Source organism: Littorina saxatilis, linkage group LG3, assembly GCF_037325665.1.
Source record: "Littorina saxatilis isolate snail1 linkage group LG3, US_GU_Lsax_2.0, whole genome shotgun sequence".
Taxonomy (NCBI): domain Eukaryota; kingdom Metazoa; phylum Mollusca; class Gastropoda; order Littorinimorpha; family Littorinidae; genus Littorina; species Littorina saxatilis.
In genome coordinates this window covers 73,991,536-74,013,286 of record NC_090247.1, presented here as the reverse complement: position 1 = coordinate 74,013,286, position 21,751 = coordinate 73,991,536, and the positions used below count along the sequence as shown (strand labels likewise).

Here is a 21,751-nt window from a genome sequence, read left to right as displayed (position 1 = left end):
TTGGTCTTGTGCTTGCGTGTACACACGGGGGTGTTCGGACACCGAGGAGAGTCTGCACACAAAGTTGACTCTGAGAAATAAATCTCTCGCCAAACGTGGGGACGAACTCATGCTGACAGCGGCCAACTGGATACAAATCCAGCGCGCTACCGACTGAGCTACATCCCCACCAGTCTAAGTCTTAACTTTAAGCCTTTCCTGTGAGACACTCACCTTGCACATGCTCATTCATATCATTGACTATCTGAGAGGATAAAAACAAAAACAATCAAGGTTAGTTTATGCCATGTTTAATTAGACAAAGCAAAACATTCACAAGTAATGTGGTCCTTGGAGTGGTTTGACTGTACAAATATTAAGTTCCTTTTTACATTTAGTCAAGTTTTGACTAAATGTTTTAACAGAGGGGGAATCGAGACGAGGGTCGTGGTGTCTGTGTGTGTGTCTGTCTGTCTGTGTGTGTGTGTCGCTCAGTGTAGAGCGATTCAGACTAAACTACTGGACCGATCTTTATGAAATTTGACAGAGTTCCTGGAAATGTTAATTTTACTGCCTTTGCCACGAGCGGTGGACAGACGATGCTACGAGTGTATGGTCTTGCGGAAAAAATGCAGTGCGTTCAGTTTCATTCTGTGAGTTCGACTGAGCTTGACTAAATGTTGTATTTTTGCCTTACCCGACTTGTTTTATTTTACTATTAATTAATTATCTGAAATAAAAGAAAGATTTTGTTTGAGAGGACTGACAAATTTCTTTGATGTATTTCAGGGACCAGCCATATTTCACCGGAGTGCCATGTTGTTTTACGCCAGCCATCTTCTCTCATCCTCACACGCAGACAGAAAGAGTGCCTTCTTGACCTCACAGTATGACCTTTTGCCCTTGAATGTGACCTTGGGTGGTGTGGATACTCAGTTGACACAGCTGAGTGACTTCACTCGACTACTGTGGAAACATGCAGGGGTGCTGACAGATGAAAAGCTTTCTCTTGGGTGAGTGGAAAAAAAAAAGATGTTTGAAGGCTTGTTGTCAGACCTTACTTGTGTCGGGCCTTACTCGTCTTTCAACCATACATCTTTACTTGTAGGACAGTTGTCTGCTTTTTGAAAGGGGTTGGTCTGTCATTTTAGGTTTTGTTGCTCGGGGACTGCTTAATAATCTTGTTCATTTAATTTGTCCAGGTTGTTGGAAGAGCAGCTCTTGGCTCAGAGCTTCCTGTCTCTGCTGAAGGCTCTGTCCTCCATCATGGACACTGACCACCAAGAAGAATGGACCTCCTTTGTCAGCGACTTCAGCAACATCCACACCACCATGAGCAACACCACCACCACAGAACTGCAAGCGTGGCAGGAGAGCAGCGAAAGCGTCAAGTCTCTCCTGTTCCAGCTGCACAACCATCTCAACCAACACTGCGGCTGGCTGAAGGATCATGCGGTTGTGGCAATTCTAGGGCGGTGTTTCGAGGTGATGGTGGATGTGGTGGTGGGCGGTGGTTCTGGTGTGCTGGTGGGGCAGGCGCTGGTGTACGTAGGGTCGGCGCTGTTGCACCTGCTGGCTCCTAAAGGCCCTGTGGACCCTGTGCACAAGGCCACTGTCAAGCTGAACCACTTCCGTCAGGAGGTGAGGTTTTAGGAGACATGCTTAATTGACGAACTCCGGAAATAACTCTCTGGGACTTGTATTGGTTGTGAAAGAGTGAATACCCTTGCTTTTTGTGGGGCAAACAAACCGCGGTCCAGTCACTAGCGAGGGGTGTGTCTGAGTGAATACCCTTGCTTTTTGTGGGGCAAACAAACCGCGGTCCAGTCACTAGCGAGGGGTGTGTCTGAGTGAATACCCTTGCTTTTTGTGGGGCAAACAAACCGCGGTCCAGTCACTAGCGAGGGGTGTGTCTGAGTGAATACCCTTGCTTTTTGTGGGGCAAACAAACCGCGGTCCAGTCACTAGCGAGGGGTGTGTCTGAGTGAATACCCTTGCTTTTTGTGGGGCAAACAAACCGCGGTCCAGTCACTAGCGAGGGGTGTGTCTGAGTGAATACCCTTGCTTTTTGTGGGGCAAACAAACCGCGGGCCAGTCACTAGCGAGGGGTGTGTTTGAAACACGTGGACAAGGAGCACGTGATGTTTGTTTGTCCCACTAAAAGCAATGGTATCCACTCTTTCATAACCAATACAAACCAACCGAGTTTATGTAATATTTTAATGGACAATAAAGTGCTGTTATTGTTATTGTTATTGTTATTTCTGAACATCGTTTATTCATAGAATTGCATTTTGATTTGAATGCAAATGAAATGCCTCTGTAGCAAACTCTCTCGATATCTCTATCTTTCTCTCCCTCTGACTCTCTCCTCTCTTTATCTCTCCTCTCTTTATCTCTCTCTCTCTCTGACTCTCTCTCCCTCTGACTCTCTCTCCCTCTCTCTCTCTCTCTCTCTTTTCTGCCTTGCCATCTGTCCCTTTTCTACCCACACCTCCCAGTTATTGCTCTAATGTTGACCATTTTTTCTGTTCAGTTGTCAGATGTGGAGACAGATCTACAGGTGTGGGAGGCTTATCTCACACTGACCAGTGGTCAGACCATCCAGGACCTCAGCCCCTCCCTTCACCACCCGCGACTGGCCTTCCTTCTTCACCGCCGCTCAGACCTTGTGGCCGCCATCGCTGACCTTGAAGTTCAGTATGCCTTCAGAGGGGACTGCTCACAGGTGAGGGATATGATTTTGATATTTCACATTTTGGGGGCCAGGTTGCTCAATTGATAAAGCACTGAACTTGTGATCCACGGGTCACTGAACTTGTGATCCACGGGTCACTGAACTTGTGATCCACGGGTCACTGGACTTGTGATCCACGGGTCACTGGACTTGTGATCCACGGGTCACTGAACTTGTGATCCACGGGTCACTGAACTTGTGATCCACGGGTCACTGAACTTGTGATCCACGGGTCACTGAACTTGTGATCCACGGGTCACTGGTTCGAATCCAGGCTGGGACAGAGACGGGTCAACTTTAGGTGCAGACTCAGAGATGGTATCCATGTCCCACCCCTGTGTCACCACACTGGCAGGTAAAAGACCTGTCATTCTGCCATAATTAAGTGCATATGGCTGATGAGAACTTAAAACGCTTGTTGTTGCTAGTATTCCACTGGGAGGAAGCGACCTGAACTTCCCAGCAATGGGATGAAAAGGTCAATGTAGTGCGCGACTTCTTTGTGTCATTCATGTAGCCTGTTTGTTACCCCCCGCGGGTTAGGGGGAGTCCCATATTGGTTGGGACGAGAAAGAATTTACCCGATGCTACCCAGCATGTCGTAAGAGGCGACTAACGGTTCTGTTTCTCCTTTTACCCTTGTTAAGTGTTTCTTGTATAGAATATAGTCAATGTTTGTAAAGATTTTAGTCAAGCAGTATGTAAGAAATGTTAAGTCCTTTGTACTGGAAACTTGCATTCTCCCAGTAAGGTAATATATTGTACTACGTTGCAAGCCCCTGGAGCAAATTTTTTATTAGTGCTTTTGTGAACAAGAAACAATTAACAAGTGGCTCTATCCCATCTCACCCCTTTCCCCTGTCCCATCTCCCCCCTTTCCCCTATCCCATCTCCCCCCTTTCCACGTCGCGATATAACCTTGAATGGTTGAAAACGACGTTAAACACCAAATAAAGAAAGAAAGAAAGTAGCCTGTTTGTTCATTCATTGTGTACTTGGCCCATCATTCAGCATTCGGTGCAACTGTCGCAATGAGCATTGTCTGTAGTGTATGTGTCTAAGGTATTGAAAGTAGAGTTAACTTTGTTTTTGCGGTTTCACGTGTGGATCAGGAAACAGCATTGTATTTTTGCTTGGGAGTGTTTGTAATTTTGCATTCATATTTTTCCTCGACAATCAGTTTGTTTTGCCGTTGTGTTTCCTTCAGTACCTGCGACTGAGCCAAGAAGTGACCAACATCATGGAGACCATGGCGTCCCCAAACACTGTGGGGGCTCTAGTCTCTAGACTGCGAGCTGCCGTCACCAGCGGTCGATCTGAGTTCTGCTCCATGGTCGCAACGACAACGGCTGCGGTGCGGGAGGAGAGAACATGGCAGACGGCCACCGGAAGATTCTCCAAGAGGCTGGGCACAGAGTACCCCTTCCTGCCCGATCTGGCTGTACCGGTGTGCCTGGCTGTGGAGCAGGTATGAACTGGTTTTCACATGCCAGGCATGAGAATCTTCTACCTTTTTGAGGAATTCTTCTTTTTGAATCTCTCTGGGTGTTCATGTTGGATATTTTTATTTCATTTTCATTACCTTATAATTAAATTCACACTTAAAAATCATTTTGAAGCTGGAGCAACAATGGTTATCTTGTCACATGTAAATAAATTTTTCTCCATCTCTTGCATCAGGGTTAAGACAAAGTGAAACAAATTCTCTACATTTTGTCGTATTTTGGATTTAGCAAGCAGTATCTCCTTTTTGACCATTTTCTGTTCTCATGTCTGATGTGCATTCTAAAGCATTGGTCACCACTGGCCGTACAGGTTGTCTTGGTGAAAGAGCTTTGATGTGTTGAGGATTTTATGATAGTTTTGGTGTATACCCCAAGTTGGGGCTGCAAGTTGATGGCAGAATGATTTCATGTATTGACAGAAATGCCAACATCAAAACTAAGGCATACTCAGAAGAATGTTTGTACTTGTCCCAGCTGACCTCTGTAACCAGACCACATCTATTTGTTGTGAACCTTTTCGTGTTTCATGTAGTTTCACATCCTTTTTGCTTTGTGAGAATAGAATTGTTTTGTTTTTCAACTTAGTAACTTCTTCTGCGTTCGTGGGCTGAAACTCCCACGTACACTACGTGTTTTTTGCACGAGTGGAATTTTACGTGTATGACCGTTTTTACCCCGCCATTTAGGCAGCCATACGCCGCTTTCGGGGAATCAACTTAGTAACGATTGTTGTTGATTTAATTTTCAGATGCGCCTTGGTATGAGGGTCCTCGCTCAGGAAGCTTCTCTCAGGCTGAAACAAACACAGGTATGGATGACCTTACAATGGCTGTTTATGTATGTGACTCTTCATCACGGAATGACTCGCATATCACCTTTGCATGATTCTTATATTGTTACATTTTTTTATGCTCTATCCAGTGGGGAAAACCGTTTTTAGAAAAGAGCGAAAACTTTTCGAGTTATAAGCCTGTGGCTAAGGTGACCCTCACACTGATACCTGACCCCCCCCCAGATGTATATTAGGCCTAGCGCAGAACTGAGCGAGGTGACATCCGACTCATTCCGTGCTATGGGACATTCGACTGGCTTGGGTCAGGTCAAGAAAGTGTGCGTAAATGACTCAAAACGGAGGCCTGGGAACAACACTGCCTTTATTGTCTGTTGCAGATCCAGTACTGGCCGCCATCGGGCCGACTGGACAGCATGGTGACGGAGCTGTGTGCGTTCCCCTCAGTGCGTCCCTCCACCCCCACCTGGCTACACCTGGCCTCTCACCTGTCCTCCCTTGTCACCAGGGAGGCTGTCACCTGTCTCGTCACTGCTCACCACGCCCAGGGACTGCCAACTCAACACTTGTTGTCCCGGTCAGTTTTGCATCTAGCAGCCTAAACATTTTGTTTTGTCAATAATTAAGCGTTCCAATAACCTACAATTCTTGTTTTGGGCTCACGTAAGTGTAGCCTATGCGATCGTAACTTTGTCTGTCTGTGCGTTTGTGCGTGTGTGCGTGTGTGTGTGTGTTTGTTTGTGCGTGTGTATGTCTGTGGTAGAAACTTTAACATTTCGTCATTTGAAGACGTCACATTATGACGTAAGAGGGTTAGACGTCACGCGAAGGAATTACTGAAAGTCTCGGTCATTGTTATTTTGAGCGGGCCGAGACTAGTTGGCAGTCGTGTCCCTGTAAGTAGGCTACATGCAGACAGACAGATCTAGATCTAGTGTCTCGCTTTCTTGCACAGTGTCACCTATGCTTACTGTGTGTGTGTGTGTGTGTGTATGTGTGACGGAGTGATTGAGTTTGTGTTACTGTTTGTCGATTTCTTACGTGAGCCTTGAAGGCTTCGCCTCTTGTTTTGTTATGAATGTTGGAAAGTTAGCTGTCTTATCTGTTTTTGGATTTCTGGCAGTCTGACTTTTGAAGCAGAACATCCGTCTCTGGGAGACAATTAAGCCTTGCTGTAGTAGAAAGCCACACTGAGATAAATTTAGTGTTGCGAGTGACACATTATTATTACAGGCACAAGAAAACAGCTCTTCTTGTGTTGTGCCAGCGATGCTGTCCTTTAATTTTAGAAGGATAGAGTTATGTGGCTATTTTTGTCATGAAGCGTAGGTTACGTTGGTGCAGTAGTTTGGCACCAAATGGATCCTACAACTCCATGGATGTTTATCAGGGTGGGAGACCTCCTCCGAGGCCAGTCTTATCTTATTTTATTTTATTTTATCTTTTATCTTGTTTTATTTCTTTTAACTTTTCTTACCTTATGTTCTCTGTTTCTATTTTTATCATTTAAACATTTTTTTTTAAAGGTTGCTGAGCTGCTCTTTACTACTGGCTAAGACACATGCCCTGCAGACTGGAGAAATCACCTCTGACCTCTTTACGACCTTGACCCACGTCCTTGACCTGTTTGTGAAAGCATGGCAAGACCAGGAGGACAGACGACGGCAGAAGGAAGAGGAGGAAGCGTCGTTGTACCGCTTCAAGGACAAACAACACGGAGACGAGAGAACAGAGGAGGAAAAAGAAGAGGAAGCTTTTAGGAAGGCTTTCCCCTCCTTCAGAGATGTAAGAAAAGTTTTGTACCACTCGCTGTGGGTTATTTTACACCCTGTATAATACAGGATGTGTTTCACTGTGTCTGTTTGTCTCTTTGTTTGTCTGCACTTAGATGTGTGGTGTTTGTGGGTCCATTGAGCTTAGATTTGGTGTGAAGCGTGGAACTGGGGTACACGCGCCTGTAGCAAAAATTATGTTCCTTCCTGTAGGAAAAGAAGAGATGTGAGATTTTCATGCCTACACACTTCCAGCGAGGGAATGAATTGGACGCTGTTAAGGTTTTATGCTCAGGACAGGCGTGTTAACCCAACATTCGACGTTGGAATAATATGCAGTAAGCAATTTAGAATCCTTTAACAGCTGTGAAATCTTCATTTAGCAAGTATGTGTGTTTACACTTGTAAGATTGCAATTTTTTTTTTTTTTATACCTTAAGCTGTTTTCATTCTGTATGCCTCATGAAAAAGAACACAGTGCTTCTTCATTGAAGCTTTCTAGGATTTCTGTATTAGAAGAACAAACCTTGAATGGTTGAAAACGACGTTAAACACCAAATAAAGAAAGAAAGTATTAGAAGAACAGAGTTACTCAAGAACTGATAAACACTTTTGAAGGCAAAGTTTGATATTTGGCCAGCTGAAAAAAAGGAGAATGAATGAGAATTTCTTTGACATTTGAACAGGACTTTGCGGACATGATCGAGGCCACGAGACTGGAGGACACGGGCAGAACAGTACAGCCAATGGAAGAAGACGACGGAACCACCGCCCCTGACGCCATCACGGAGCAGGAAATGGATGACGTCTGCTGCAACCACCTCCACCTCCTGCTCCGCCTGACCTCCACCCAATGGTTTGCTAGGCAACAGTTGCCAGGGGCGACCACCGTGGGAAGCTGGGATGTGGTGAAACCGGCGCTGCTGGCCTATCAGGTTGCCGCTGACATTGGCCGGAAGTCCTGGCAACTTTTGAGTGAGTGGTTTACATAACGGCTGAAACTAAAGCAGTACGAATTTTTTGGAGATTAGTGGCGCTAGAAACAAAGAATTTGAACTCGCCCTTCTTGCAAAATAGGCGTATTGCTGCCTACATTTAGGGGTTAGAACTGTCATATGCATAAAAACTTACTCGTGCAAACAACATGAGGGTACATGGGAGATTCAAACCATGAATCGAGAAGAAGAAGAAGAACTCAGCCGCCTTACAAATGATTCAGCAGTAATCACTAGTCTGCTGGAACTTTTACTAGTACATCAGCAAGATCTTCGCAGGGAACTTAAGTGGAGTACTGAAAAAAAATACAGGAAATCAAAACTTTTAAATGTCAGCCATCAGATAAGCAGATAGAAGGTTTTTGCAGTCATTCAAAGTATTCTGATACCATTGGCGAGCAAAATGGCTTTTTGAGGTAACGTTGAGTGCATTTAAAGCGCTGATTCATTTGAACATTGTGTGCGTAAGGAAAATCAGAAGGAAGTTTTTTTTCTTTGTTTAAATTTCTTGACTACATTTTGTTTGTGTGTTTGTACAGGTGAGCAGGTTGACAAACAGAGCCTAGGGTCTCACCTGGTGGTGTGCGGAACACTTGCTCAGTCCGTGCAGTCATCCAGCACTGACACCTGTCAGGTATGCTTTTGTACTGGGGTATGCTTTTTGTACTGTTATCGGTGTAGCTAACAGGATTTGTTATCAAAATATGACACGGGGTTTGACCTTCTCTAGATCTGGATGCCCACTGGGTGTTGGTCGTGGGGTTCACGTCACAGGAGCCGATTTGGCCTATACGTGACGGGTGGTGTGCATATTGCCATTTAAAAAGACCTTCATACAGCAGTCCCTGCAATGTACGGCCCCCGGCGTGAGCGGACACCTGACATGTACGGACACATTTGCTCGGCACGGAGTGTTTTCCTTCTATATTTGCCCCCCCTTAAACGGACACCTGCAAAACGTGGACGCGGACACTCATTTTCGGTCCCAACAGCAGGTCATACCTCCAATGTACGGACAGACCATCGTCAAATTTTCACCACAACAAAATCGATAACAGAGCAGTCCGGTTCTTGGTACAAAGATCACAGCCGCAATGGCGTGATGACAGTCACTGATAACTTGAGTGCACGTGTACCCATCACTGAGGAGGGGGGGTAGTTTTGGTCAGGAGTGGAGTACATGCGAAGATGCCAACATGAAACTGCACTGAGCTCTTTATTTTTGTCTGTTGGACGTAAACAACAGAAACCACAGTCGATGAAGGTCCTGAGCGAAAGTGAGTGAAAAACCGGCCACAGTTCTCAGCATCGTGTGTCTGTGTGTAGGCCTAACCTCTTTCATTGACAAGATACTCTTGTTTCCCCTCAGCCTTGACCAGTGAGTCGGTTGCCTAATCTATGAACCCTTCAGTTGTCTTGCTTTGTCAAAAGTTACGACACTGTCAACTGGTTTTGCTCTGAGTGAACAGTGCAGCTGGCCTCTCTGGCCACAGCCCCCAACAGTACATGGCTGGAGGGAGGGAGAGAGAGAGGAAGGGGGGGGGGGAGGTGGAGGGTTAGCTGGCTAAACTCTGTGGGGTGTCCGGTGTCACTGCATGTCAGCAGGAAGAGCATTGGAGAGAAATAGAGAGGTGTACTCTTCCACACAATTTCCAAGCATCAGTTGTCACGGCTTGGGGTAGGCATTAGTGAGGGAGAATGGGAGCTGTGTTATGTACAGTGTATTTCCGACTGAAGAGTGAAAAGTCACAGCCATGCCACATGATCGGCATGCAGTCAATAAAGCCAGACAAGAAAAAATAAATTACATGATTATGACATGCAGCTCTATCTGCTGCTATTTATTCAAACTGGTTTTCAAGCTTATCATTCTTGCAAAGCATCTGCACACGCTCCTCTGTGCTGTGTTTGTGTGGCTGCTTTCGTATGTCAGTGCATGGTGAGTGTGTTCACTGCCTTGAGGATTTATTTTATCTCTTCTTTTCAACACTTTTCATACAAATCCTTTTTACAGAACGTTTAAAGAAGTATTAGGAGTTTATTGTTATTGTTTAGTAGCCACAAGAAGTGATTATCATAGACTCAATCCTGTTGTTTGCGTGTCTCTGTGTGAGTGTATGGGGGAGGGGGTGGTGTGGTCACCCCTCCCGTGACCGGACACCTGCAATGTACGGACAGTTTTGCTATGGCCCAAGGGTGTCCGTTCATGAGAGGGACTGCTGTACATGGTCGTACATTTTTTGGTCTCATAAAATATATATGTACAGCCTGATGTTAAAAGTTTAAAAAGGTTCAAAGGGCCTGAAATTGTCATGAATTATTTTGATTATCCCCATTCCTACCCACTGTTTATGTGCCTTCTGCTATAGCTGTCATATTGTTGAGCTGCATTAACACAACATTGCAAGCAAGCTCCTCTCCAAGTCTTTGAATTAAAGTTTTTCTTGACTTGCTGCCCATTCTCTGGTCTGACATGTGGTGGTAATGTCTTTCTAATGATTGCTTGTAGCTCACCGAACTGAAGCAATTAAATCAAGGCTGAGCCCTTATAGCAAAAACACCCTTGAACCAGCAGTCTTCTAAATTATAAATGGAACATAAAAGTAGATCATGCTGATAATGTCACGTTTCAATGGGCGCCGGGTAGCTCAGTTGGTAGAGCTCGGGACTTGTGATCTTACGGTTACATGTGTATGTCCAGACTCGGAGTTGGTATCCATGTCCCACCACAGTGGCACGTAAAAGACCTTGGTAATTCTGCCATACGTGCAGGTGGCTGATTGCACCTAAACACGCACACCTGGGTGGCGCCACTGTTGTTAATGCTAGCTTTTCCCTGGGTGGCGCCACTGTTGTTAATGCTAGCTTTTCCCTGGGTGGCGCCACTGTTGTTAATGCTAGCTTTTCCCTGGGTGGCGCCACTGTTGTTAATGCTAGCTTTTCCCTGGGTGGCGCCACTGTTGTTAATGCTAGCTTTTCCCTGGGTGGCGCCACTGTTGTTAATGCTAGCTTTTCCCTGGGTGGCGCCACTGTTGTTAATGCTAGCTTTTCCCTGGGTGGCGCCACTGTTGTTAATGCTAGCTTTTCCCTGGGTGGCGCCACTGTTGTTAATGCTAGCTTTTCCCTGGGTGGCGCCACTGTTGTTAATGCTAGCTTTTCCCTGGGTGGCGCCACTGTTGTTAATGCTAGCTTTTCCCTGGGAGGAAGCGACCCGAATTTCCCATCAATAGAAAAATAAAGGAAAGGAAATTTGTTTAAAAAATGTAAAATGAAGTAACAGGGACATGATCTCATACCTCTTGGCGTTTGTTCAGACACAAGCTCTGCGGCCTCCTGTTTCCACATGCTACAATGTGTACGTTGACCCCAACGTGGAGGAGGTCATGCGCTGTCGCCATGTGCTGCAAAAGTTTGTTGCTAGAGTGACGCAACTGCTGCAGGAGTGGCCGGACCATCCCACTCTCAAACAGGTAAGTCTGGAATTTGGCTGTTCAGTTGGTTTGCTGATTGGGTTTTTTCTTGTGAAATTGATAGTCTTATCTTACAGGAACACTCTCACGCCACCCTCTCTCCATCATAAGCTGTTCTCTTGGTACCTCATGTCCTCAATAAGTTCTGAGACTGGTGAATGCATGCCTGAGTAGCATTTGACTTTTTTTTTCCACTCAAACATTCACACATTCAAGGGGAGATCAGCATTGTTTGCGCTCACCACTGGCTTTACTTTGTATTTCATGTGCACACTCACATCGGTGTTGCCTTCCTTCTTTTTTCAGCTGCTGCTACTTGTGGAGAGGATTGAGTCCTTCCCTGTAACAGCCCCGATCGTCAAGTTCCTCACTGGCATGGAACTGCTGCTGGAAAAAGCTCAGGTTTGTTTGGCTTATTTACAGACCTGTTAGTGCCTTATCCCCCTTTGTGTTTATCCCCCTTTGTGTTTATCCCCCTTTGTGTTTATCCCCCTTTGTGTTTATCCCCCTTTGTGTTTATCCCCCTTTGTGTGTACAGGTATGCACAAGACCAAGTGCGCACAAAAAAGATCATCTAATCTGTGTCAGAGTTCGGTGGGTTACAGAAACATGAAAATACCCAGCATGCTTCCCCCGAAAGCGGTGTATTGCTGGGTAAAAACGGCCATACACGTAAATTCCTTGGGAGTTTCCCAGCCCATGAAAGAAGAAGTTTTTCTTATTTAGAAAAAGCTCAGTAAAGGTAGAATAGACATCAACAAGAGAGCAAATCAGGGATAGAATTGCAAAAACATCTTGTTTTTATCCATTGACTGATAAAAGTTCTTGCAATGTGAACAGTGACTGCTGTGCTGAGTATATTACAAAGAGAACTTCAGTATTTGTGGAACATCTTGTGCATTCAGTAACTGATTTTCAGATTCAATATACAATTTTGCTCTTTTTCTATAATTCAAAAGTAAATGGGAACATGCTTTGCTTGGTGATCTGTAGCTCACCTTTTCAATGTTGATGAGAAGTAAAAGCTTTAATGCTCAACCGATGAATAACTGTTTTCTGTTGGACTTTTGGCATTTTATAGGATATCAATATATTTACATGACTGATGTTTTTTCTTTCAGCTGTGGGAGGGAAATGCTGCCAGTCACGTTTCCATGGCAACACAGCTGTCCGAAGTGACTGCACTCATTGTTCAATGGAGAAAACTGGAGCTGAGGTTTGTACTTTTACAATGTGCAGTATTTTGGGGGCTTCACATACATTTCTTAAATAAACCTAAATACAACGGAGGGGTTGTGGGGTGTCTTTAACGTGTTGTTTCCTGACTCGGAGGACAATTGCTGGTCAGTTGCAGGCCTGCATTGCAAATAACCTATACATATTATGTATAGGCCCTGGCCGCACAAAAATTGCAGGGCTAACACCTTTCCGGTTCTCTCCGGAAATCTGTGTCTTAAGAAGTCCTAAATTTGGGGGTCCTATAGAAAGGGCTCCACTGTATTTGAATTTAAAAAAAACTTTTCTCTGCTTCAACATTTGAAATACTCCTGTCCCCCTGTTTTCTGGTTTGCAAAGTTTTTTAAAACTTTAGTTTTCAGATTTTTCACTTACAGCTTCTGTAAATGTACCTCCATTGTAAAAGTCACTCTGTTTTAAGACCTGATTTTCTGATTTGAGTTTGAGGTCTTAAAAGGGGGGTTCCATTGTATTCCATGTTCCATTGTATTCCAGGTTCCATTGTATTCCAGGTTCCATTGTATTCCAGGTTCCCCTGTACTGTATTCCAGGTTCCATTGTACTGTATTCCAGGTTCCATTGTACTGTATTCCAGGTTCCATTGTACTGTATTCCAGGTTCCATTGTATTCCAGGTTCCCCTGTACTGTATTCCAGGTTCCATTGTACTGTATTCCAGGTTCCATTGTACTGTATTCCAGGTTCCATTGTACTGTATTCCAGGTTCCATTGTACTGTATTCCAGGTTCCACTGTACTGTATTCCAGGTTCCACTGTACTGTATTCCAGGTTCCATTGTACTGTATTCCAGGTTCCATTGTACTGTATTCCAGGTTCCATTGTACTGTATTCCAGCTTTTCCTGCTGGTACGTCTCTTCACATGAGATTTATCTCCCATGCGTAAAGAAACACATTGGTGTTTGTGTGTCAGGTGTTGGAGTGGGGCCCTGGACATTGAGGTGGAGCGTTGCCGCAGGAAAGCCAGTCGCTGGTGGTTCCACCTCTACACTCTGGTCTCCACCTACCTGTCTCAGGCACAGGTGTGTTCATGCTCTTATTTTATACCTCACAGGATGCTTGAATATTTAGGTATTGCTTGAAATTTAATTTCTGTTTGCTGTCATTTGCATTCTTCCTTGCTGTATGACTCGATCTTCATTTAATTTTGTTTCTGTCTGCATTTTTTCTCTCTCTGGATACCCTTAGCCAACATCTTGGTTGTCATCTGGTTAGTTATATTTTCATGCTTACAAGAATCCATCAAGATATTCTGAGGTTTAAATGTTTGCCAGCCTGCAGTATGCATGGCCATCGCATTCAGTCATGGAAGGTTTCTCCATGGGAATTTCTCAGCACAGTTGATAGATTGTTTTAACATGGATGTGCAGAGTGAAACAAGCATGGAATTATTTGTGAAAACATTAAAGCGATTCCAAGCTCAGGGAGTGTTCAAGACTAATGTTTAATTGATGTTTCAATTGATGTGCAGAGTGAAACGGGTATGGAGGAGTTACTGAATTCACTGAAGCAGTTCATCGAGGGATCGTCGGTTGGGGAGTTTTCTCCAAGACTGGACATCGTGCTGGCTTTCCACTGTCATCTCGTTCACGCCCCTTTCTCTCCACAGCGAGGTAATGCGCACGCTTTTACCTGTAAAGAATGCAGTGTTTTAGATTAAAGTGGTTTGATACAAAATTTAATTGAAAAATTGATGTGTTTACGTGCACTTTTCATCTGCAAAGCTTATTCTGTTTTTAGAATCTAAAATGTTTTCAGTTAAAACAGTCTTAAATCGTTCTTTTAAGTGTGGCAGTGGTTTGTGGTGTATTGTGGACTGGCAATGACGGGCGCAGTGGCGTGGTGGTAAGACGTCGGCCTCCTAATCGGGAGGTCGTGAGTTCGAATCCCCATCGCTGCCGCCTGGTGGGTTAAGAGTGGAGATTTTTCCGATCTCTCAGGTCAACTTATGTGCAGACCTGCTAGTGACTTAACCTCCTTCGTGTGTACACGCAAGCACAAGACCAAGTGCGCACGGAAAAGATCCTGTAATCCATGTCAGAGTTCGGTGGATTATGGAAACACGAAAATACCCAGCATGCCTACCCAACCAAAGCGGAGTGAAGCTGACTATGCTCTCAGAGTATAGTTTGGGAAACCCAAATGGGCAAACGAGATCACACGTAACCAGAACATTCTGGAACGCTGAAGAAGAAGAAGAAGAAGGACTGGCAATACTTTTTCAAGATGTCGGATGTACAGATATGGTACAGTGAACCCCCCCCTCCCCCCCCCCCCCCCCCCCCCCGCCCCCCAAGTGAAGACTCTCCTTTTTAAGACCTGTTTCTTAGATGTTCTGTTAATAACCTCTGTTTATAACCTCTGTTAATAACCTCTGTTAATAACCTCTGTTAATTTACCCCCATTTTGTTTTCATATCTGTTTGAGGTCATAAACAGGGAGTTCCATTGTATTATTTATGGACTTCAGTCTGAGAAGAATCATAAAGCCCACTACTAACTGCAGCCGAACCAAGCCGAACCGGCTGTAGTTGGTAGCGGGCTTTATGCATATATCAATATCTTACTATCATTGATTTTGGGGTGATGTACATTTCAGATCACCTTCTCAACCTGCTGTGGAGTGTGCATCAGTTCTACAGCCAGTTCAGCCCAGCTCTGGATGCAGAAATCGCAAACCTCAGGACTCCCATCGAAAAAGAGCTGAAGGTATGTTACTTGTTACACAACCATATTCAAGTGAGTTAATTGTAAACTGTATTCAAATGAATTAGCGCATGTAATTGGAAGTATTGTACTTACTGATGTAAAGTATCAGGTGAAGATAGTTTATACAGCGGTGATGAAATTAACATGGCTTTCTTTCCTTTTATTTATGTTTTTTGTTGCTGTTCACTTTTTTCCCACTATGATATTACACAGACATGGGATTCTTCCGTAAATTTACGGAATTCCGTAAATTTTTAGGCTCCAGGGATCATTCTTGAGATTCGTGCAAATCCGCTGAGAAAATTTTGGGGTATATGTAGGTATAGACCCAAGTTTTTCGGCCGGTCCGCTGATCGCGACGCTCCATTCCATACTATTCTTGAACGGTTGGTTCCTAAAACGGTCAAACTGTTGCTGGTCGATCCGTATGGGAACGCGCTTTTTGTCTCCAACAGTCACCGGTTCAACGTAGCTATCGGGGATTCAGTATAAGCATACCGTATGAGAATGATTCGGCGCCATTTTTATATCGCTTCGAGCCATCTGCCAAAATGATAAGGAAGCTAAAGCGAGACGAAACCGTTCTAGCCCGGGAAATTGACCAGCAGAAGTACAAGAAAAATCTCTGGAGATTCGACTGGCTCAATGAAGTTGTATCCTTGAGCTGGAAATACGAGAAAGGCCAGAAGACACAAGACGTGAAACTGAAAGTTGGCGATGCTTTTGCTAAAATCAACTTGCCGGGAAAAGCTCAGTGCACTTTGTGCAACGATGTTAATGTTATCAACTACGGCTCCAATGGAAAGACTGCCCTCAAAAGCCACTTGAAAAGCAACAAGCACCTGACTATCCTGAAAACCCAGTCGGGTAATCGGTCACTGGGGTCGTTTGGCACCGACAAGGTAAGAACATTGAAACCACACCGTCACACGCCACCACCCCCCCCCCCCCCCCCCTGCCCCACCCCCCGCCTCTCTCTCTCTCTCTCTCTCTCTCTCTCTCTCTCTCTCTCTCTCTTTCTCCTCCTTATTTTGAGTCTTAGCGTAAAATTAATTTGAGAAACATGGGAAGGAAGAGAAGGGGGGGGGGGGGGCTATGATTAAGCTGAAATATGCATTTCAGGGCCATTTTTGTGTGTCTAAAACACTAAAAACCTTCAGCTTCTGGGGGCAAAGCCCCCAGACCCCCACCTTCTTTTTCCTTAATTATCACTTTTTCTGAATCCCATGTCTGATTACACAGTATTTTGAGGATGTGTTACACTGGGTAAAGGTTGCAAATGTGTGTGTGCTTGTGCGTGCATTCCTGCCTTTGTGCATGCATTCCTGCCTTTGTGCATGTGTATGTTTGAATGTGTGGGGATATTTGGATGATTCTGTTTAGTGTAGTCACTGCAAGGAAAGCACCAACAATTAGGAGTAGGGGGAGATAATTTGCTACAAGATATGTTGTCATTTTACAGGGCTTTGTGAAGATTGCTCGGTGGAGTGAGATGAACTACTGGGCGCTGAAGGAATCGACAGAGAAAACACACCGCACTGTGCACAAGCATGCGCGAGCCTTCCAGGTAAGATTGCTTTGTTGTCAAGCAAAGTCAAATCTACAGTCATGTTTTAAGTGATTGCTTTGTTGTCAAGCAAAGTCAAATCTACACTGATGTTTTAAGTGATTGCTTTGTTGTCAAGCAAAGTCAAATCTACACTGATGTTTTAAGTGATGAATGTTGTTTTTCTTGTCAACTTTTTTTAAAACTTTAGAATCAATAATGTAATATTATTATTTGAAGGATGAAAGTCGCTTGTTTATTTCAATGTCTGTAATTGTCTCAGGTGCCAGGAGATTGTTTCCACGTAGCTATCACATACTCTACTGCACATGTCATATGCATTTTGAACACTTACTTCCCTTTGTTCATCAGATCAGTTATTATTATTTACTCCCCGCGCGGGTTAGGGGGAGTCCCATATTGCTTGGGACGAGAAAGAATTTACCCGATGCTCCCCAGCATGTCGTAAGAGGCGACTAACGGATTCTGTTTCTCCTTTTACCTTTGTTAAGTGTTTCTTGTATAGAATATAGTCAATTTTTGTAAAGATTTTAGTCAAGCAGTATGTAAGAAATGTTAAGTCCTTTGTACTGGAAACTTGCATTCTCCCAATAAGGTAATATATTGTAGTACGTTGCAAGCCCCTGGAGCACATTTTTGATTAGTGCTTTTGTGCACAAGAAACAATTGACAAGTGGCTCTATCCCATCTCCCCCCTTCCCTCGTCGCGATATAACCTTCGTGGTTGAAAACGACGTTAAACACCAAATAAAGAAAAGAAATTATTATTTACTGTACACTGACAGTTTGACCTGTATGCTGTTAGACTTCAAAATGCTAAGTTTGAATCACATTACTAAATAATTGACAGTAGTCTTGATGAATTTTGGTGGAAGCAGTGTTGAATTAGAGGCATGCTTTGTTAATATGGGACCAAAGACAGTGATCATGGAAGACAAGCACAGTAAACGGTGTTGACATAGGTCATGTGTACGCCTCAACTGATGCCAATATTGCCAGTGGGCGTGTCAAACCTCTGTATCTGACTAATCATTTTTCAGCAGGTGCAAGATTTTGAATTCAAATAAAATGTATTGTTTTGTGGGATAAGTCGCATCCTGCATTAGTTCCTGCTGCCTGAGAAGTATTTGAAGGTTATGGCTAATATTCTGTTCTATATTTGAAACATTATTAATGCAAATTGTATCAATTGTATATATCGTGTTGTTTAATTGAACTTGTAAAGCGCTTTGAGCTGTGGGGAAGCGCTACATAAATGTTCCATTATCATTATTAATTTTGTTATAACTGCAGGGTCAACTGAACAACCCAGTCAAGGGCTTTCTTGGTGAAAAACCAGCGGACGTTTTGCCACCCAACACCTCGGCATCAAACAATTACCGTGAAAGGATCCTCGCCTTCCACACAGACTCCATGCAGTCTTGTGCCAAACCTGTTGATGTCTCACTCACTCACCAAACAGAGGAGGTGCTGCAACCAGTTCTTGCCCAGTGTTGTCTTCAGCAGACGTTGCTTCCCAAGTGTCGTCGTGCCGCGTCACACTGGAGAAAGTTTGTTGCTGCGTCTGGCACCTGTCTTGACATTTCCAGGCTGGATGAACTCACTGGTTAGTATACGTTATTTTAAAAATTATTTTTTAACCAAAATATCACATTTCACACAGATCGAGACAGTCAGTGTTCCTCCGAGACCGTGCCAGCGGTTAGGGGTGAACAGTGACTGTCGAGATCTGTGTAAAATGTCATATTTGTGTTAAAAAAACAACAACATGTTTCAATCAATTTTACTTTAAATTCTGTTTATTTTTCACGATTGAATGCACACAAACATGCACTGTAAGGTAGTCTCGGCTAGCCACCTAAATATGAGTTGTAGTGGGACTCGTCACATTGCTCAAAGAAGGGAAATCCGATGTTCAATCATACATTGTAGTTTATATTGGGTACAGTGATCCACTTCTTGTCAACAGTGACATGATTTGAAGATGTCCTTTTGAATCTACTTAGTGTCCATGTTATGAACGAGAAGAAGTAGAATGTGCTGAGTATAGTGTCACTAGCATGTGGGTGTAGATTGATATTTTAATGCTGTTGAGTTTGTGGTCTTGATGTAATTTGCGTGTGTGTTGTGTATCTTGTTTGTCCATTTTGTGCTTCTTCTTTTGTGTTCATGTGCTGAAACTTTAGCACACTTGTGTTTCTTGCACAAGTGGGGATTGATGTGTAGGACTGTTTTAACCCCGTCGTTAAGGCAGCCATACAGACTTTGAAGTTGTGGTGAATGTTTCAGATTGAATTGTATTAAACGTTCCATTGATTAACGTTTTTGATTCCTTTCTGCTTCAGGTGATCTGATGGAGGAGGCGCGGGAACTGCAGAAACTGGAGGTACCTCAGGTAGGACCATTTTTCACCTGTTTTTGGCTCACGAAGTGTAGCCTATGCGATGCTAACTTTTGTCTGTCTGTGCGTGCGTGCGTGCGTATGTATGTATGTATGTATGTATGTCTGTGGTAGAAACTTTAACATTTGAAGACGTCATATTACATTGACGTCACATTATGACGTACGAGGGTTAGACGTCACGCGATGGAATTACTGAAAGTCTCGGTGATTGTTATTTTGAGCGGGCCGAGACTATTTGGCAGTCGTGTCCATGTATAAAGTAGGCTACATGCAGACAGACAGATCTAGATCTAGTGTCTCGCTTTCTTGCACAGTTTCACCAATGCTCTTTCTGTGTGTGTGTGTGTGTGTGTGTGTGTGTGTGTGTGTGTGTGTACTGTGTGTGTGTGTGTGTGACGGAGTGATTGAGTTTGTGTTACTGTTTGTCGATTTCTTACGTGAGCCTTGAAGGCTTCGCCTCTTGTTTTACATGCACCCCTGCATAATATGTAAAGCGCGGAGAGCACAGTTAATTGTGGTTCGCGCTATATAAGCTCACCATAATAATAATAATAATATAATCTTAGGTTTGATGGAAAGTATATTTTCATTCTGTTCTGTTTTGGAATGCCCATCCCTGCAGCTTTGTACTTTTCTTTGTTGAAGTTGTTATTACTCAATCATGTTGAAGTTGTTATTACTCAATCATGTTGAAGTTGTTATTACTCAATCATGTTGAAGTTGTTATTACTCAATCATGTTGAAGTTGTTATTACTCAATCATGTTGATTATGTGCTCACTCTTGTTGTGTATGTTGCTCATCTCTCTCTCTCTCTTCAGTTTTGAGAGTGAAGGTAATGTACTGTGCTTTTAGTCTAGGGTAACAACATATTGCATTGGGGAGAGAGAGAGAGAGAGAGAGAGAGAGAGAGAGAGAGAGAGAGAGAGAGAGAGAGAGAGAGAGAGAGAGAGAGAGAGAGAGAGAGAGAGAGGGGGGGGGAGGGAGGGAGGGAGGGAGGGAGGGAGGGAGAGGGAGAGAGAGATGGAGAGAGAGGGCGAGAGGGAGAGAGAGAGAGAGAGAGAGAGAGAGGGGGGGAGGGAGGGAGGGAGGGAGGGAGGGAGGGAGGGAGGGAGGGAGGGAGAGGGAGAGAGAGATGGAGAGAGAGGGAGAGAGAGGGAGAGGGAGGGAGAGGGAGAGAGAGAGAGAGAGAGGGCGAGAAAGAGAGAGAGGGCGAGAGAGAGAGAGAGAGAGAGAGAGAGAGAGAGAGAGAGAGAGAGGGGGGGAGAGAGAGAATTGAATTGAATTGAACTTTATTTTACAAGGATTTAGATTTAAGGCTACGCCTTTTCTTACAATCTGTCCTTGGGACGCATAGACACACAATTATATAATAAAATAAAATAAAAAAATAAAAAAATAAAAAAATTAAAAAAAAAAATAAAAAAATAAAAATTAAAAAGTTAAAAAGTTAACCAACAATAGGAGGTCGGAAAACGTGATAATAAAGATGACGATGATGATGATGATGACGATAATGATGATGATAATGATGATGATGATGATAAAGATGAGGCATGAAGATCATACATATGTGGTTATTCATAAAATCAAATGCATACTATGCAGGTAATTATATATACAAGCTGGTGGCAATCGAACATGTAGCAATAGAGTAACAAAAATATGTTCAGAATATACAATGCACAGCATATTTTTGACGTAATACTAAGTTTGGTAAGTCAAAAGGCGTTAAACTACTCAGACATTAAGTGGTTTTTTACACATTTTTTAAAACTTTTTAATGACTTTAGGTGCTTAAAGGATGATGGAAGTGAATTCCAAACTGAAGTACCCGAAAAAGCAAGACTGGTCTTATACAGGTCAATTCGTGGAATTGGTGGGATCAAGTTGACCGACCCATATCTGTGGGTAGCTTTATTAAATAATGATGTAATGTAAATCGGCACTTTACCGTGATACAATTTATGCATGAAAATGGCTTTGTTTAACTTGAGATGCTTTTCCAGTGGAAGAGAGAGAGGGCGAGAGAGAGAGAGAGGGCGAGAGAGAGAGAGAGGGCGAGAGAGAGAGAGAGGGCGAGAGAGAGAGAGAGGGCGAGAGAGAGAGAGAGGGCGAGAGAGAGAGAGAGGGCGAGAGAGAGAGAGAGGGCGAGAGAGAGAGAGAGGGCGAGAGAGAGAGAGAGGGCGAGAGAGAGAGGGCGAGAGAGAGAGAGGGCGAGAGAGAGAGAGGGCGAGAGAGAGAGAGGGCGAGAGAGAGAGAGGGCGAGAGAGAGAGAGGGCGAGAGAGAGAGAGGGCGAGAGAGAGAGAGGGCGAGAGAGAGAGAGGGCGAGAGAGAGAGAGGGCGAGAGAGAGAGAGGGCGAGAGAGAGAGAGGGCGAGAGAGAGAGAGGGCGAGAGAGAGAGAGAGGGCGAGAGAGAGAGAGAGGGCGAGAGAGAGAGAGAGGGCGAGAGAGAGAGAGAGGGCGAGAGAGAGAGAGAGGGCGAGAGAGAGAGAGAGGGCGAGAGAGAGAGAGAGGGCGAGAGAGAGAGAGAGGGCGAGAGAGAGAGAGAGGGCGAGAGAGAGAGAGAG

General features: G+C 44.2%; 1 protein-coding gene across 2 annotated transcripts in view; it reads left to right on the top strand.

Annotated features, from left to right (window-relative positions):
* Window positions 1-21,751, top strand: part of LOC138963233 (midasin-like) — a 221,192-nt gene that overhangs the window by 152,877 nt on the left and 46,564 nt on the right. For both annotated transcript variants that reach the window (XM_070335290.1, XM_070335291.1), the window contains exons 44-61: window positions 769-992; window positions 1,182-1,620; window positions 2,516-2,707; window positions 3,924-4,184; window positions 4,970-5,029; window positions 5,392-5,588; window positions 6,538-6,796; window positions 7,470-7,758; window positions 8,318-8,412; window positions 11,093-11,248; window positions 11,555-11,650; window positions 12,370-12,464; window positions 13,416-13,524; window positions 13,974-14,115; window positions 15,101-15,210; window positions 16,673-16,777; window positions 18,071-18,383; window positions 19,123-19,172. In XM_070335290.1, the coding sequence (XP_070191391.1) occupies window positions 769-992; window positions 1,182-1,620; window positions 2,516-2,707; window positions 3,924-4,184; window positions 4,970-5,029; window positions 5,392-5,588; window positions 6,538-6,796; window positions 7,470-7,758; window positions 8,318-8,412; window positions 11,093-11,248; window positions 11,555-11,650; window positions 12,370-12,464; window positions 13,416-13,524; window positions 13,974-14,115; window positions 15,101-15,210; window positions 16,673-16,777; window positions 18,071-18,383; window positions 19,123-19,172 (3,192 nt within the window). The remainder of the gene's footprint in view (window positions 1-768; window positions 993-1,181; window positions 1,621-2,515; window positions 2,708-3,923; window positions 4,185-4,969; window positions 5,030-5,391; window positions 5,589-6,537; window positions 6,797-7,469; window positions 7,759-8,317; window positions 8,413-11,092; window positions 11,249-11,554; window positions 11,651-12,369; window positions 12,465-13,415; window positions 13,525-13,973; window positions 14,116-15,100; window positions 15,211-16,672; window positions 16,778-18,070; window positions 18,384-19,122; window positions 19,173-21,751) is intronic.